Raw genomic sequence first — 15,633 nt, forward strand, 5'->3', positions numbered from 1 at the left:
TAGCTGCTTTTTCTTAGAAGTGTTACAAGGATATAAAGTAATTAAGATCTCTAATAATGTTTGAGTCACATATCAAGATTGTCGGGTATGAATGAAAATTATCTGCGACGAACTAACAAATAAGCTTTCCTATATTTGTCATCAAGGAACCAATCTTCAACTTCTTGAGTCTTAGCTTCGCTGCTCTAATATCGTGCTTCTCTTGTGTTGACATATTGATTTTGTACAATAGATGAGAAAATTTGTAGAGATTAATTTTTTGTAGGAGTATTTTAAGTAGAGGTAAGTAAATGATTGTGAGGGAGGGAGTAGTACAATTTACATTGCTTATTGTATAGCTAAGCTATTATAAATTTATGATATGATTTTCTAATAATTTTGTTTGTTTTTGATTAGGAGATAGGAAGATTATCGAAGAGGGCTAGGGAAGAACGAGAATAGACATCATTTGGAAAGCACATAATAAATTAATAATGCCACTATTGTGAACGATCCTAATGTAATAGGATCAAGTTTCTAAAAAAGTGATGACCAAAATTTTACGACCGTCTTTTTTACTTAGCGACTGAAATAAATTGGACGCAATACTTGGTCGCATAATTGGAAACCTAATATTTCACTCAAACACTGCAAGGGATTACAAAACTAATGTTAACTTTGTAAAGGATACGTTTATGGTAAATTACTAGTCTTAAACCCGTGCAAATTGCAGGGTTTGCTTTTTCAAATATTGTTATCGAAAAATACTTATTTATTAACATTATAATGCAAGAAATATTGAAAACTATAATTTTAATATGATATTATGACCTTGTTTTTAAAACTTAAGCGGAATTTGGGGTTTTATATATAATGTCACTAATTTTAAAAAGTTTATGTATAGGGATCCTAACTCAAAATTGTGACCCGTGAACCATGACCCGTGACCTGTGACTACCCGTGATATAACTTTAGTGTCATTAATTAGTATTATTATTTTTATGTTAGCTAACTAATTTTGTAATATAGCTTTAATTATGTAGTAGAAACATCATAGATAGGAGTAGTATGAATGCTAGCTAACTATATTTATAATATAACTTTAATAATGTATCAGAAACATAACTAAACATCTAATGACCTTTGTTAATTCTACAATGTATAGCGTAGGATATAATGAATATTAATCAATATAAATGATGCGTTATGGTCAATTGGTCGAATAGTTGTACTATGATACTATATGGTGTCCTCTTCGTAGCTAAATTTGAATTTCTAATTCGTTTTGCTACTCGGGTGACTTTATAGGTCTTGACTTATACATAAAACAAAATTATTCAAATAAAACAATAACACAAAATTAGTAAAATTACACATGTCTGAATAGTTGTACATAGCTAGACCTGTATAAATAAGTAAGCCTATTTTTGATCATCTAGTCTAACTTATGCATGTTCGTAGAACCTATGCATGGATAAAATGAAAATTTTGACTCATGCACGTTTAAAATAACAATTTTAACCCGTTTTTTATTTGGTACATACTCCCTCTCATTTATTAGATTACTCACATTTCCTTTGTTCGGTATATTCAACTAATTATTTACGTTTCCTTTAATGAGTTTATATTAATAATTAACAGAATATAAGTACTCTTAAAAGTTACATATATGTGAGATTATAGTGAGATTATAAAATATGCGTCAAAAGTGAATGTAAAGAATCTGATGAATGAAAGAGAATGTTGTTAATTATTGAAACACGACAAAAATGATAAGGGTCACATGTACACATTTAAAATGATTTAGTTGAAGTGTTGAACGATGAGATATTCAAACCCCTCGTATTGGCACACTACTACAAATACAGGCAACTACAACGGCCCTTTAACAACGCTTATTCACGAAAATCATCAAAACACGTTGTAGAATTTATGCCGCGAACTTTACCAAAATTAATTACAACGGTTCTGTGTTATTAACCGTTGTTATTGGTTTTAACAACGGGTTATACTTGAAAAGCCGTTGTTAATATAAACATTAATAACAACGGTTGAATCTGTAATAAATTTTAACCGTTGTTAATAATTTGGCGCAAAATTATGAAAAGTAATCACAACGGTTATATTAGAACCCGTTTTTAATACTTTTTAACAACGGTTTCAGACTGAATAACCGTTGTTATTAATGTTATGAAAATCTTAAGAATGAACAACAGATTGCTTTATTCTGCTATACGCTACAAAACACAAACACAAGCTAATACGTCATACTGCTACTATATCATCCTCCATTCCTCCCTGATCGTCTCTCTGTCTTCATCTCCGTCACTGTTGTCACCGTACCGTCTTCTCTCCCTCATCGTGTTTATCAATCAGGTATATATATGTTTCTTAGCAACGCTTATAGATATAGGATTTTTTGGGTTATTATCTAATTTGTTGATAATTTAGCTTAATTGCTTTCCTGAATTTCGTTTATTTGTTTGCCTATTATTGTATTTTCTGAATTAGTTGCCTATTATTACGAGTGTAGAATAATGACTCGAACTTGGATGATTGATGCAAATATGAGTGATCGCACCTACAAGGATGGTTTAGCTGAATTTTATGAAATCGTTTCGAACAATTTGAAAGGTTCTTCTAGTATTGCATGTCCTTGTGAAAGATGTGGTAATATTAGCTATATGGCTTTTCCGGACGTTAAAATACACCTAGAAAAGTGGAGATTTAGTCGATCCTATACACGTTGGATTTTTCATGGGGAATCATTAGAGGAAGAGAATAACTCTAAAGAAGATGATGTTGAGGTACACGAAAGGCTAACTGATGATCTTGAGTTTGCCGAGTTTTTTGAGTTGGAAGAGTTGGAAGTAGAGAAGTTGAATGTTGGGTCTATAGATAATGAAGAGAATGATGATGAGTCGATTGCTTTTGAAGATGTAGGTGATGACACTAGTAATTGGGATGACCTTCACAACATGTATGAGAAGTTGTGTAAGTCTGAAGCACCTCTGTATCCTGGTTGTAAGTTCACAAAAATGTCGGCTGTGGTGAAGTTGTATAATATCAAGGAGGCAAATGAGGTGAGTGACACGTGTTTCACTAGTTTTTTAGCCTTGATAAAGGAGTTGCTTCCTGGTGGTAATGTTCTACCTGTTAAGACATATGAGGCGAAAAAACTAATAAGAGGAGTGGGTATGAAATATGAGAAAATACATGCATGTTCAAATGATTGCATATTGTATCGGAAATTATATCAAAACTTAACCAATTGCCCTAAATGTTTGTTGTGGCGTTATAAGGATAAGGAAGGGATCCCGGCTAAGGTGTTGTGGTATTTTCCATTGATAACAAGAGTCATAAGGATTTATGCGAATCCCGATGATTCAAAAATGTTAACTTGGCATGAAACAGGAAGAATAAATGATGGAAAGCTAAGACACCCGGCAGATGGTATGCAATGGAAATCGTTCGACGCTAAGTATCCCGAGTTCGGCAATGAACCTAGAAACTTAAGTCTAGCGCTGTCCACTGATGGAATGAACCCACACGGAAACATGAGTAGCCAACATATTACTTGGCCAGTAGTGTTGGCTATTTATAACTTACCTCCATATGTGTGCATGAAAAGAAAGTATTTGATGTTGTCGTTGTTAATTTCCGGTCCTAAACAACCTGGAAATGATATAGATGTATATTTGGAACCTCTTCTAGATGATTTACGATTGTTGTGGGATAGTGGGATAGAAGTATTTGATGCATATAAGAACGAAACTTTCAATTTGAGAGCGATGTTATTGTGTACAATAACTGACTATCCGGCTTATGGCGACCTTTCTGGGCACACAGTTCATGGGAAAGAAGCTTGTCCATTGTGTGGGGACGATATCAAGTCTGAATACTTGAAGTCTTCTCGTAAGCATTCAATGGAAGACAAGAACTTCGTCAACCTCCTAGAATTTTGAGTGGGCATGAAGTTTATCAGAAAGTAAAGCATATTGAGATAGATTATGGGAAGAAGAGCGGCTCTAAATTGTCTACTCGTGGGTATAAGAAAAGATCCATATTTTTTGATACTCTTCCATATTGGCCTGACCTGGAGGTCAGGCATTGCCTCGATTTCTTGCACATTGAGAAAAATGTCTGTGATAATATTATCAATACCCTTATGAATGTTCCTGGTAAAACAAAGGATAACGCCGCAGCTAGGGAAGATATGAAAATGATGGGTATTAGACTAGAGTTGGCACCACAGAAGAGAGGTAATCGTACATTTTTACCGCCAGCAGCTTATACCCTTTCACGGAATGAGAAAAAAGAGTTTTGTGCATGCTTGAATGGAATTAAAGTGCCACATGGTTATTCGTCGAACATCAAAAGCCTAGTGTCGATGCAAGACCTAAAACTCACCGGGTTAAAATCACATGATTGTCACACTTTGATGCAACAATTACTACCTGTGGCTATTCGTTCCATTTTACCTGAAAAGGTAAGATATGCTATAACTAGATTCTGTCTCTTCTTCCAGTCCATATGCGAGAAAGTCATCGATCCCGATGACGCGGATTCATTGCAGGACCTCGTTGTAACCTCTCTTTGTCGGTTGGAAATGTATTTTCCACCCTCTTTCTTCACTATCATGATTCATCGACCATTCACTTGGTTAGGAGATTTTGTACTTTGGGCCCGCGTACTTGAGATACCGTATCCTTTCGAAAGATTGATGAAAGTCTACAAGGACTATACATCTAATCGGTATCGTCCGGAAGGTTGTATTGCTGACGCTATTTCAGAAAGCTCTTTCATATTGTTACGCTCATCTCTCCCCTGAGGAGTTGATTGGCGTTCCTAAGAATCGTCATAGTGACTGGATGACCGGAAAAGGTATTAGGGGCCGGGTTGAAAAAATTGTGACACGTGAAATGTTGCATTTAGCACACACGTATGTGCTAAACAACGAAGATGAGGTGCAACCTTATATTCAACAACACAAAGATGAGCTCAAATACGATCACCCAAACAAGAGCGAGAAGTGGATTGCGAACGAGCATACGAAGACGTTTGCAGAGTGGTTTAAGAATATTGTCTTAGAGTGTACGGATCAAACTGGTGATGACATCTCTCCTAGGTTACTACGTCTTGGTTTAGGTCCAAATGTCAGGGTCACCTTTTACAACAGTTTTGCCATTAATGGATATACTTTTTACACCCGCGAGCAAGATGAGTTGAGCACAATGCAAAATAGTGGTGTGAGTTCTGAATTTGAGGCAATGCACTTTGCTACTTCAAAAGATAAAAAGCCTATTTGGGGAAAATGCCTTTATTATGGTGTTATTCAAGAAATATTGGTACTAGATTACATTGATTTCACCATGCCTTTGTTTCGATGTAATTGGGTTGATAACAACATCCATTGTGTCCGAAGGATAAGATGGGATTTACGCTGGTCAATCTGGGTAAGGTTGGCAATAATAAGGATGATCCTTTCATAATGGCATCCCAAGCTAAACAAGTGTTCTATGTCACCGATCCTATGGATAAGAAGTGGTCTCGTTGTCTTTGTCTATAAGGAGTAGAAGGAGTAGTCCATCCGATAATGGTGATGATGATCAGGATGTCGTTTTTGAGGGAATGGATCACTCTACCACTGTATCTTATTTCGACGATGTTGACACTGATCATGAGGACACTGAAAGCATCTATATGCGTGATGACCATGGTGAAGGTATTTGGGTTAACGAAGAAACTATGACATCCAAGAAACGTCCTCGATCCTGAGATAGTTCATCAGGACACAGTGATATGGACGACCAACATTTTGAGTCATTTTCAGACCAATAATTTGATGGTTTAATTTATTGGTAAATCAATAATGGTCATTGTTAAATAAAAATTCCCAAATTTGCATCGCATGGTAAATCCTGTAGCTTAGATATGCAGTATGCATGCATGCTGGTGTTGTCTTATGTTCTTGATCTTATTATTAGATGTGGATGCTGGTGTTAAAATTACTGAATAATGTTGCAGTATATGGTGCTTCTGCTGTTACAGTATGTATATATTGTTACAGGTTTGGACTGTAATGGAATTACAGTAATTTTTAAAAAAAAGGTTCAACAATAACAACGGTTATATTTAAATTACCCGTTGTTAATACTTTCAACAACGGTTATAGTTACATTACCCGTTGTTATTACTTTCAACAACGGTTGTATTATCCCTACCCGTTGTCATTGATTTTTTTGACATATTTCATTTTGGCGCAAATTTGGTGAAAATATATTACAACGGGTATATTTTAACCGTTGTAATAAAGTTTTGACAACGGTTGACTTATATTGACCCGTTGTTATTAACATATAACAACGGTTTTCCTTTTAGAACCCGTTGTCAATAGTCTGTCTTAATAAAAAACTAATTTACAAACACATACACACACAACACCAGTTCAACCGTTAGTATCCTGAGTTAATTCTTCTCTCTTCCTCGCTTTCTACATTCTCGTTGCCGGCCGTCGCCCAATGTCCGACGCCCAGATTCCGTTGCCTTCCCTTATCATCCTGCTCGTTCTCTTTATCATCATCATCATCAGGTATGTTCACTTTAATTTTGTGTTTCGTCATTAGGGTTTTAAGACGATCATCTTTTTTATTTTTCATGCATCTGTTTATTTTTCGTCTTCTTTGTTATCTTTATCATCCCGCATCATCTACTTCACTCCTCTTATTAGGGTTTAGGATTTTAGAAGCTCAATCTGTTGTTTTAAATTTTCATTCCTATTAGGGTTTAAAGTTTTAGATAATACTCTGCATGTACGTTGTTAAGTTGTTCATTTCCTATATCATTCATATTTGGGTTTTAGGATTATCATGGGTGAAAAACGGAAAAGAAGTCAAAAGAACTCACATCTACTTGGCTCGGTCGTCTCCGCCTCAGCAGCCGAAAGTAGTTGGGGTTAGAAGAAATACCTTTATATATATGTTACATTTTTAATTGTTGAATGTTTTTATATGTTAAATTTATATGTTATTTTTTTTTGTAGGGAACAAAAAAGCTGGCTTTGGCGGGTAAGCCTAATGTCCGGGGACTTGATGAGGTATTTAATTAACTTCTCCATTTTTATGAAAACCTCCCTTTAATTTTTTTTGTTTCTGTATATATTTCTAAAAAGCATGGAAATTTTTTGTATGTGTAGGGAACAGAAAAGCCGGCTAAGGCGGATAAGCCTAAGTCCCCGGACATGCCAACTACCTCGTCCAGACAACAACTTGATGAGGTATTTAATTAACTTCTCCATTTTTTTAAAAACCTCGCTCCCTTAATTATATTTTGTCTGTATTTCTAAAAAGCATGCATGGTAATTTTGTGTAAGGGACAAAAAATACTGATAAGCCTAAGTCCCCAGTCATACCTGCTACTACTACCTCATCATTGAAAGAGCAGGTTGACGAGGTATTTAGTTAAGTACGCTTTTATTTTTATTACTCCAACTAGGATATGTTACCTTTGGATTTTTTATTATTTTAATTATCTACATGTGTAGGCTGGTGGTAGTAGCACAAAATCAAAGAATCATTATTTCTCCGACCTGAAAGAAGTTAGGAGTTTAAACTCCACACAATATACTGGGAAGGATTACATGCAAAAAGTAAGAACGACGACGATGAGGAAACTGCATGAGGAGGCTTGCCGTCGCATAGCCACCGAGCAATTGATAGTTATTCCGCTTGAGGAGGATATTCTAGGGGCTGAGCGCGAAGCACTTATGTCATGGGATATGTTAGCCATTTGGGCTGGCCTAGACCAGATTGATGTGGCACACCTATTTGTTTGGATGAAGTAAGTTTCTTAATAAATAATTTCATATTCTAATATTCTGACTACTAGATAGTGTTTTAATTAAATACCGGAATTAATACCGTAATAATGTAGGATATTGAAATTGAGAGTGATCCCCGAGAAGAAGATTCCATCCGATCAATACGTTCTGTGCCCCTATGTTTTATCTTTATTTATTCCGGATTTCTCATTCAAGAACGGGTAGATTATATTGCTCAAAGAATTGGCGACAACCAAGAAGCTGATTTTTGGCGCTTATAATGAAAAAAGGTAATAAACAAATTAATATTACGTTTCCCCCTACAATTGCATTTTTATAACTAATATATGTACTTGTTAATAATGATGATGTCTCTTGATGTAGGACTCATTGGGTGCTAGCAGCCATCATGCCGACACAAGAAAGTTTTTTGGTTGGACTCTTTACATAATCCACCAAGCGAGACTTTTAAGCGCTTGATTAATAAGTAAGTTTATAATACTGATTTATTTATAATAACATTAAGTTTCAATTTTTATTTATAGCAAAAAGCTCATTTTTGTCCCTAAAAAAATGAGTGTCTGCCTTTTTTTTTTAAAAAAAAAGGGCCTTTGAGAAGAGAAGAGCTAACGAGCAGGCTCAACTAGAGTTGGCATTGGGCCGTGCTGGGCCGGCCCGCGTGCCGGCCCATCGTGCCTTCCCCAAAAATTGGCCTGACCTAGGCACGGATATTGGGCTGGCCGTGCCGTGCCGTGCCTGGCCCACTCACCCAAATCTCCACCGCAGCCCGCTCCTGGCACGCCCAGTTTCGTGCTCGTGCCGTGCCTGGCCCATGGGCTAATCGTGCCTACCACGTGGGCCGGCCCAATAACCTAAGTATTTTTTTCTAAATACTCTTTTATTTATATAAATAATGAATATTAACGATTTAAATATATATTTTATTAAATATTAATGTACTTGATGTCTTGATTAGTTGATTGCTTGTATTTTTAATGTAGTAGATTTAATTAAATAATTAAAAAATGATATTAAAAAATGGAATTTAATTAAATAATTAAGAAACAGGCCAAATCTCGGGCCGTGCCGTGCCTGGTTCGTGCCGGACCCTCCGTGCTTGGGCCGTGCGGTGCCTAGGCACGAGAATTTCCAAAAAATACAGCCGCGGCCCGCCTCAAACCCGTTCGTGCCGTGCCCGTGCCATCAGTATTATTCATCCGTGCCATGTCGTGCCCGTGTCGGACTCGTGCTGTGCCCGTGCCGCCCGCCTTAGCCCGGCCCGGATTGCCATCTCTAGGATCAACCCACTAAAGATTCTGATGATGGCCCTGATTTTATTACGATAACAGGGGTACGTGGTCAAATACAATACATTAAGTGCAAAAATCTGTGTTTAATACAAATACAATACCTAAAGTTCAAGATTCTGATGTGAACCTTCTCTCGTCTATTTGGTTTTATGTAATAATAGGCCCTTCGCCAGCCGGATAGCATACAATGTGGATACTACGTTTGTCGGTTCATGTTGGAGATTATTAGGCGAAGATATATCCTTATTCCAGAAAAGGTTAGTAATTTAATAATGTGTTACGTTTATTACTTTTTTGAAGTTGCTATGCAGTATTTGATGTTGTTACAATAATGTCTTGTCTTTAATTTGTTTTTTCTTCAGTATGTAATCAACCCGTCACCAGAGATTCAACAGTACTCAAGTGTAGATATAGACGAGGTAAGGGACATGTTGGGCAAATACGTCTTAGAAAATAGAAATGCATGATACTCGAGTTTAGATCACTTATTAGTAAATTTTTGTTGAAGTTAGGGAATCTTTGATTAGTTCATGTAAATTTAACTCCTTGTAAGTATATATATATATATATATATATATATATATATATATATATATATATATATATATATATATATATATATATATATATATATATATATATATATATAGGAATGGGATAATGTGAGGATACACTATATTTTTGAGGATTGAGGATTTCGTTACAATATCAGAGGGTGTTCAATACAATATCACAGGTTATTCGATAAAATATCACAAAAAAAACACCTGTACAGAAAAAAAAAATTATAATTTAAAAAAAAAAAAAAAAAAGTTTTTTGCAAAGGTCAGATTTTTCGTGATATTGTATTGAAGAAACTGTGATATTGTATTCACTAATCCTCAATCCTCAAATATTTAGGAGTTCTCACCGGATCCCGACTCTATATATATATATATATAGAATTAGGATCACATGAGTCCTACCTAATTATTTGAGTCCATGAGTCCATCAAAAATATCACACATGAGTCATAACAATACTGTTTTATATCAAGCTATTAGTAAGGGTAGTTTCGTAATTTCCTAAAGTTCTTATATAAACCCTATTATCAGCTCAAATTCACCATTTGAATTCATTTACTTTCTCTCTCTTCTCTCTCTCTTCCGCAATCACACTCTTCATTCTCACGCCGTCAATTTTTCGCGCGTAGTTGTCTTCTTCGCTCTCGCTGTCATCTTCACCTGTGTTCATCATCATTCGTGATTGATTTCCAGCGATTTCTTCAAAATTCGTCTCAGTTGCTTATTGTCCTTCACTTTTTCTTCATCATTCGTCTTCATCTATTTTTTCCTCAGTTTTAATATATTCAATGTCAGGTAATTCATCGTTTTATGCTTTTATGTTTTAATTTTTTTCATTCTGTTTTCCTGTTTTATTGCACGATGTTTAATTGTTATTGTATATTCGACTGAATTCGTTGTATAATTACTGGTTTTTTGTTATAATTGATGTTATAATTCATCAACATCAGTCACGTATTCATCAATTCGTGCTATTTTATGTATTAAAATCATGTACTGGTTATATACTTTATTCAACATGTAGTTTTTGCTATTTTTGTTGCGTTCAAATTTAATCTCTGTTTTTTTTTCATCTTCTAATTGACGTATAACAAATAATGTACTCATTGTCTGTTTTGTTAATCATCAAGTTTATTTTGCATTCACTGCTTGTGTTTACTTCAAGTTTAAATCGTTATTTAACAGTTTCCTTTTGTATCACTTTTTATTCAGTACAGTATCATAACTAATTATGAAAAGTATCACATTTTTGTAGTTTTTGTTAGCCTGATTACTGCTCATTAGAATCAGTTTCCCTTATACAATATCACATTGAGTCCTTTACAGTATCACAGGCTTTAGTACATGACTCGCAACTACTTTTTGTGGATTAGTATCACATGTTATGCTTTAGAATATCACATTGAACTCTTTACAGTATCAAAGGCTGCAGTACATTACTGGTCATTACTCTCTGTGCATTAGTATCACGTGTTATGCTTCACAATATCACATTTAGTCCTTGACAGTATCATAGGATTTAGTACATGACTCGCAACTACTTTTTGTGCATTAGTATCACATGTTATGCTTTAGAATATCACATTGAACTCTTTACAGTATCAAAGGCTGCAGTACATTACTGGTCATTACTCTCTGTGCATTAGTATCACGTGTTATGCTTCACAATATCAGATTGAGACCTTTACAATATCATATGCTGCAGTACATGACTTGTAATCAGTTTATGTGCATTTGTATCACATGTTATGCTCCGAATATCATATGTATTCCTTCAAAGTATCATAGGCTGCGCAATACGGTTGCGTATTTGTTTTATATTCATCAAGATCACATTTTATGTTGCACAATATCACATGCATTCCTTCACAATATCATAGTTTGTTATGATCTAGTTATATTTGTTATATTTGTATCACATGTTATGCTCCGAGAATATCGATGTATTCCACACAAAGTATCATAGGCTGCAATACGGTTGCGTATTTATTTTATATTCATCAGTATCACGTTTTATGTTGCACAATATCACATGCATTCCTTCACAATATCATAGTCACAGTTATAATCTAGTTATATTTGTTATAATTTGTTTACTCAACTTCTCTTCTTTGTAGAAAATACTCTTGTTGTCCCTGTGGTACATGTTCCTTCTCCACAATGCATAGACGTTGATGAGGTGCATCTTTGGGAATCGTCTTTCTTTGATGGTGACGCCTGGAGGTTCTCAAGAGTGGGTCGAAATATTGCAACTGAATTTACACCTAAAATAGGACAAAATTTTGCTACGTTAGACGAGGGTATACAGTTTTATGAGACTTATGCAATAGCATGTGGTTTTGAACCAAGGAAATCTTCAACGAAAGGTTTCGTAGTAGTGGAGATATTAGGACAAAATTGATTGTGTGTCACCGGGAAGGATTTAGGGATTCTAAGCCGACAATATTACCCATTATTGGTGAGGAGGAGGAGCCAATGGTCAAGGCCTCTAATCCGAAGAAGACTAAGGTTACTAGGATTGGTTGTAAAGCTAGGATTTTCTTTAGATTTGTTATTAAAGAAATTGACCAAGTTCAAGTGCCACTCTTTGTTGTTGATCGCTTTCATGCGCCCATAACCACCGTCTTTCTCCACTCAAGTATAGAGAATTTCGTAAAAATGTAGGAACCTTGCTTTGCAACATAAACAAACCATCGTTGATAATTGCAAGGTTAATATTGGCCCAACCTCTACTTTCAGGTCCGTCAAGGAATATGTTGACGGCTATGAAAATATTGGAGCTTCTTTGACTGAGTTTAAGAATTTTGGAAGGGAAATCAAGTGTTTTATAGGTCTTAAGGATGCTCAAATGTTTGTAGACCAGTTGGAACACCTTCATGAAACCCATGAAGGTTTTTATTTTGCCTATGATATTGATCAGAATAAGTGTTTGTTTCGTGTATTTTGGGCTGATGCAGCAGCACGTCGTAATTACGCTCTATACGGTGAGGCGGTGACTTTTGACCCAACCTATTCAACTAATAAGTATGACATGATCTTTGCTCCCTTCACTGGTGTTGATCATCACAAGAAGTCCGTCACTTTTGGTGCTTCGCTTATATCTAGGGAGAATGACCAGAATTTTAAATGGATTTTCACAAAAATTTTAGATTGTATGGGTGGGAAGGAACCCCATTGCTTTTTTACCGATCAATGTCCTGCTATGAAAATTGCAGTCCCTCGCCGTTTTTACGATCGCTTCCCATCGCTATTGCATGTGGCATATTATGAAGAAATTACCCGAAAAGGTAGGCACGACATTGACCAAAGAAATCGACTTCGTCACTCGTCCGAGTTCTCGTTGTTTGGGATTCAGAGTTAGAGCCTTCTGACTTCGAAGAAAGGTGGTGTTCGTTGATCAATGAGTTTCAATTGGAAGATAATACATGGTTGCAATATCTGTTTTCCAGACGGCAACGTTGGATTCCGGCGTATTATCGTGATATTCCTCTTGGTTGTCTTTTAAGAACAACGCAACGCTCTGAGAGCGCAAACAGCTTCTTTAAGCGGTTTGAGAATCCTCATGGCACACTTGTTGAGTTTTGGATGCGCTTTCAAAGTGCTATGGATCAGCAACGCTACACCCCAAAATCTCTTGACAGAGATAGTGATCACTCCCTACCTCAAACCAAAACCCTTCTTAGCCCCGAGGTTCATGCATCGATCGTTTATACGCACGCTCTCTTTTATGAATTCCAACAATAGTGCGTTGATTCTCTAAACTCATGTAGTGCTGGTGATTCTTCAAGGAGGGCAGACAAGGTTCCTAGAAGTTGAAGATTCTATCTTCAATAAGAGTTACACTATCGCATTTAATCCTTCAACATTTGATGCAACATGTTCCCGCAAGTCGTTTGAGAGGAAGGGCTACATATGTAAACACATCATCTGGATTTTATCAGGTAAAGGGATCAAAAAGATACCTGATAAGTATCTTCTCAGTAGGTGGACAAAGAACACTAAAAAAATGCCCTTGTATGATGCTCACGGTCAATTGTTGGATGATTTTACTTCGTCGGATGTCACTAAGCTTCGATTTCGACTGCCTGTCCGAATTCTACTCAACATTAACACCGCCAAATCTCTCGCTGAAAATCACATAAATGAACCGACTTCATTATACAAGACATTTCGACAAAATTTCAAGTCTGATCTTTGAAAAATTGACTAAACACCAAGAGTTGGAGATGCTCCTTGGGGTTAAGTCTTCATCTGAGGTCCGTATACTACCTCCTGTTCAATCAAAAAACAAGGGTACCGGCAAGAGGTTGATGTCCAAGAAAGATCATCATTTGCAAAGGCACAAAAGCCGAAAAGATTTTGCAATAATTGTAAACAAATGGCACATCATGATAAGCGGAATTGCCCTAATCCAGCTGTTGATACATCACAACACTCGTTTGATCATGAATCCGATGTAAGTAATTTGTCTTACACCTTTTATTATACCAGCTTTACGTTTGCTATACCACGATTCTTTGAAGTGTGACCTGATAAACAATATCGTAGTCCACGCTAAAAATATCACATTCCATGGTAAATAATATCAGTACCTTGTTAACCAATATCATCCCAATATTAAAAGGTGTCTACTTTGAAACAATATCACAATAATTTAATAACAATATCACTTGTCACTGCAACATTTATCAATTTTAAATCCCTATCTATTTTCATAATCAACCAAACAATATCAACACGTGTATTCAAAAATATCACAAAAGATGTACCCCAACAATATCAAACAACAAAAGGTTTTTTATATCCTTAGCTACTGTTGTTGTTCCTGAGTATTAATATCACAACAACTAAAACATAATATCATTCAACCCTTGAAACAATATCACAGTTACTTTGTTGATAAAAAGAAGTTATACTTTGTCAAACTTCTTACTAACGTTATGTCACTTTGTTTTTGTCCGTTTGTTTTGCGATTTCTTCACTTGTTGATAGTGATTAAGGGCTTCGCATCTTTGAGGAAGTTTATTTAACATCATCAACTTTCAGAATCGAATTTTCATTGTTTATACTATTCAATTTTTACTTGTATGTCATTCCAAATGGCATCAATTTTGTATTCTTTCCATTTTGAGTATCAACGTTATAAAAACCGCATAATTACTAATGTCGTTTTGTTTCCATTATTAAATACTATCCCACCTCATTTGAAGGTTTATCACAGTTGATACAAAAACAATATCATCATAATAGTTAAACAATATCACAACATTACACTTGCTTGTATACGTATTTTATTATATTGTATTATATTGTACAATGCTTCTAAAGAATATCACATTTCAAGTGAAACAATATCACCAGTATTCATAAATATTACCACTACAATTGGATGTTTTTAGGAAACAATATTACAAAAATATGATTAAAATATCACAGTACATACTAGACAATATCAACCACTGAGTGCAATAATATCACAATTTTCAAACAATGTCAACGCGTGTACTCAAAAATATGACAATATGTACCCCAACAATATCAAACAACAAAAGGATTTTTATATCCTTAGCCACTGTTGTTGTTCCTGAGGATTAATATCACAAGAACTAAAACATAATATCATACAACCCTTGAAAGAATATCACGCTTTTCCGTAAGTTGAACAAAAAGAAGTTATACTTTGTCAAACCCTTGAAATATCACAAGACATACTAGACAATATCAACCAAAGAGTGCAATAATATCAACCAAAGTGAGTGCAATATATCACAACTTATCCAACTAAACAGAATTTTCAAACCCTACCCCCTGATTTATTTTAGAGAATAAATACAACAATATCAACATGTTTGCGGAACAATATCACACTGGGTACCAAAACAATATCAAAGAGAAAAAGATTTTAAGAACCTTGACTGCTTTTATTATTACTGAGAACTAATATCACAACAACTTAAGCAAA

At 35.3% G+C, this 15,633-nt stretch overlaps 1 protein-coding gene across 1 annotated transcript; it reads left to right on the top strand.

Moving 5' to 3' along the window:
* Positions 1-10,459: 10,459 nt before the first annotated feature.
* On the top strand, positions 10,460-13,869 carry LOC141627502 (uncharacterized). The gene is made up of 4 exons (XM_074440747.1): positions 10,460-10,466; positions 11,789-11,894; positions 12,411-12,958; positions 13,442-13,869. The coding sequence occupies exons 1-4, from the start codon at positions 10,460-10,462 to the stop codon at positions 13,867-13,869; spliced, it is 1,089 nt and encodes a 362-aa protein (XP_074296848.1).
* Positions 13,870-15,633: the final 1,764 nt, after the last annotated feature.

Source organism: Silene latifolia, chromosome Y, assembly GCF_048544455.1.
Source record: "Silene latifolia isolate original U9 population chromosome Y, ASM4854445v1, whole genome shotgun sequence".
Classification (NCBI taxonomy): domain Eukaryota; kingdom Viridiplantae; phylum Streptophyta; class Magnoliopsida; order Caryophyllales; family Caryophyllaceae; genus Silene; species Silene latifolia.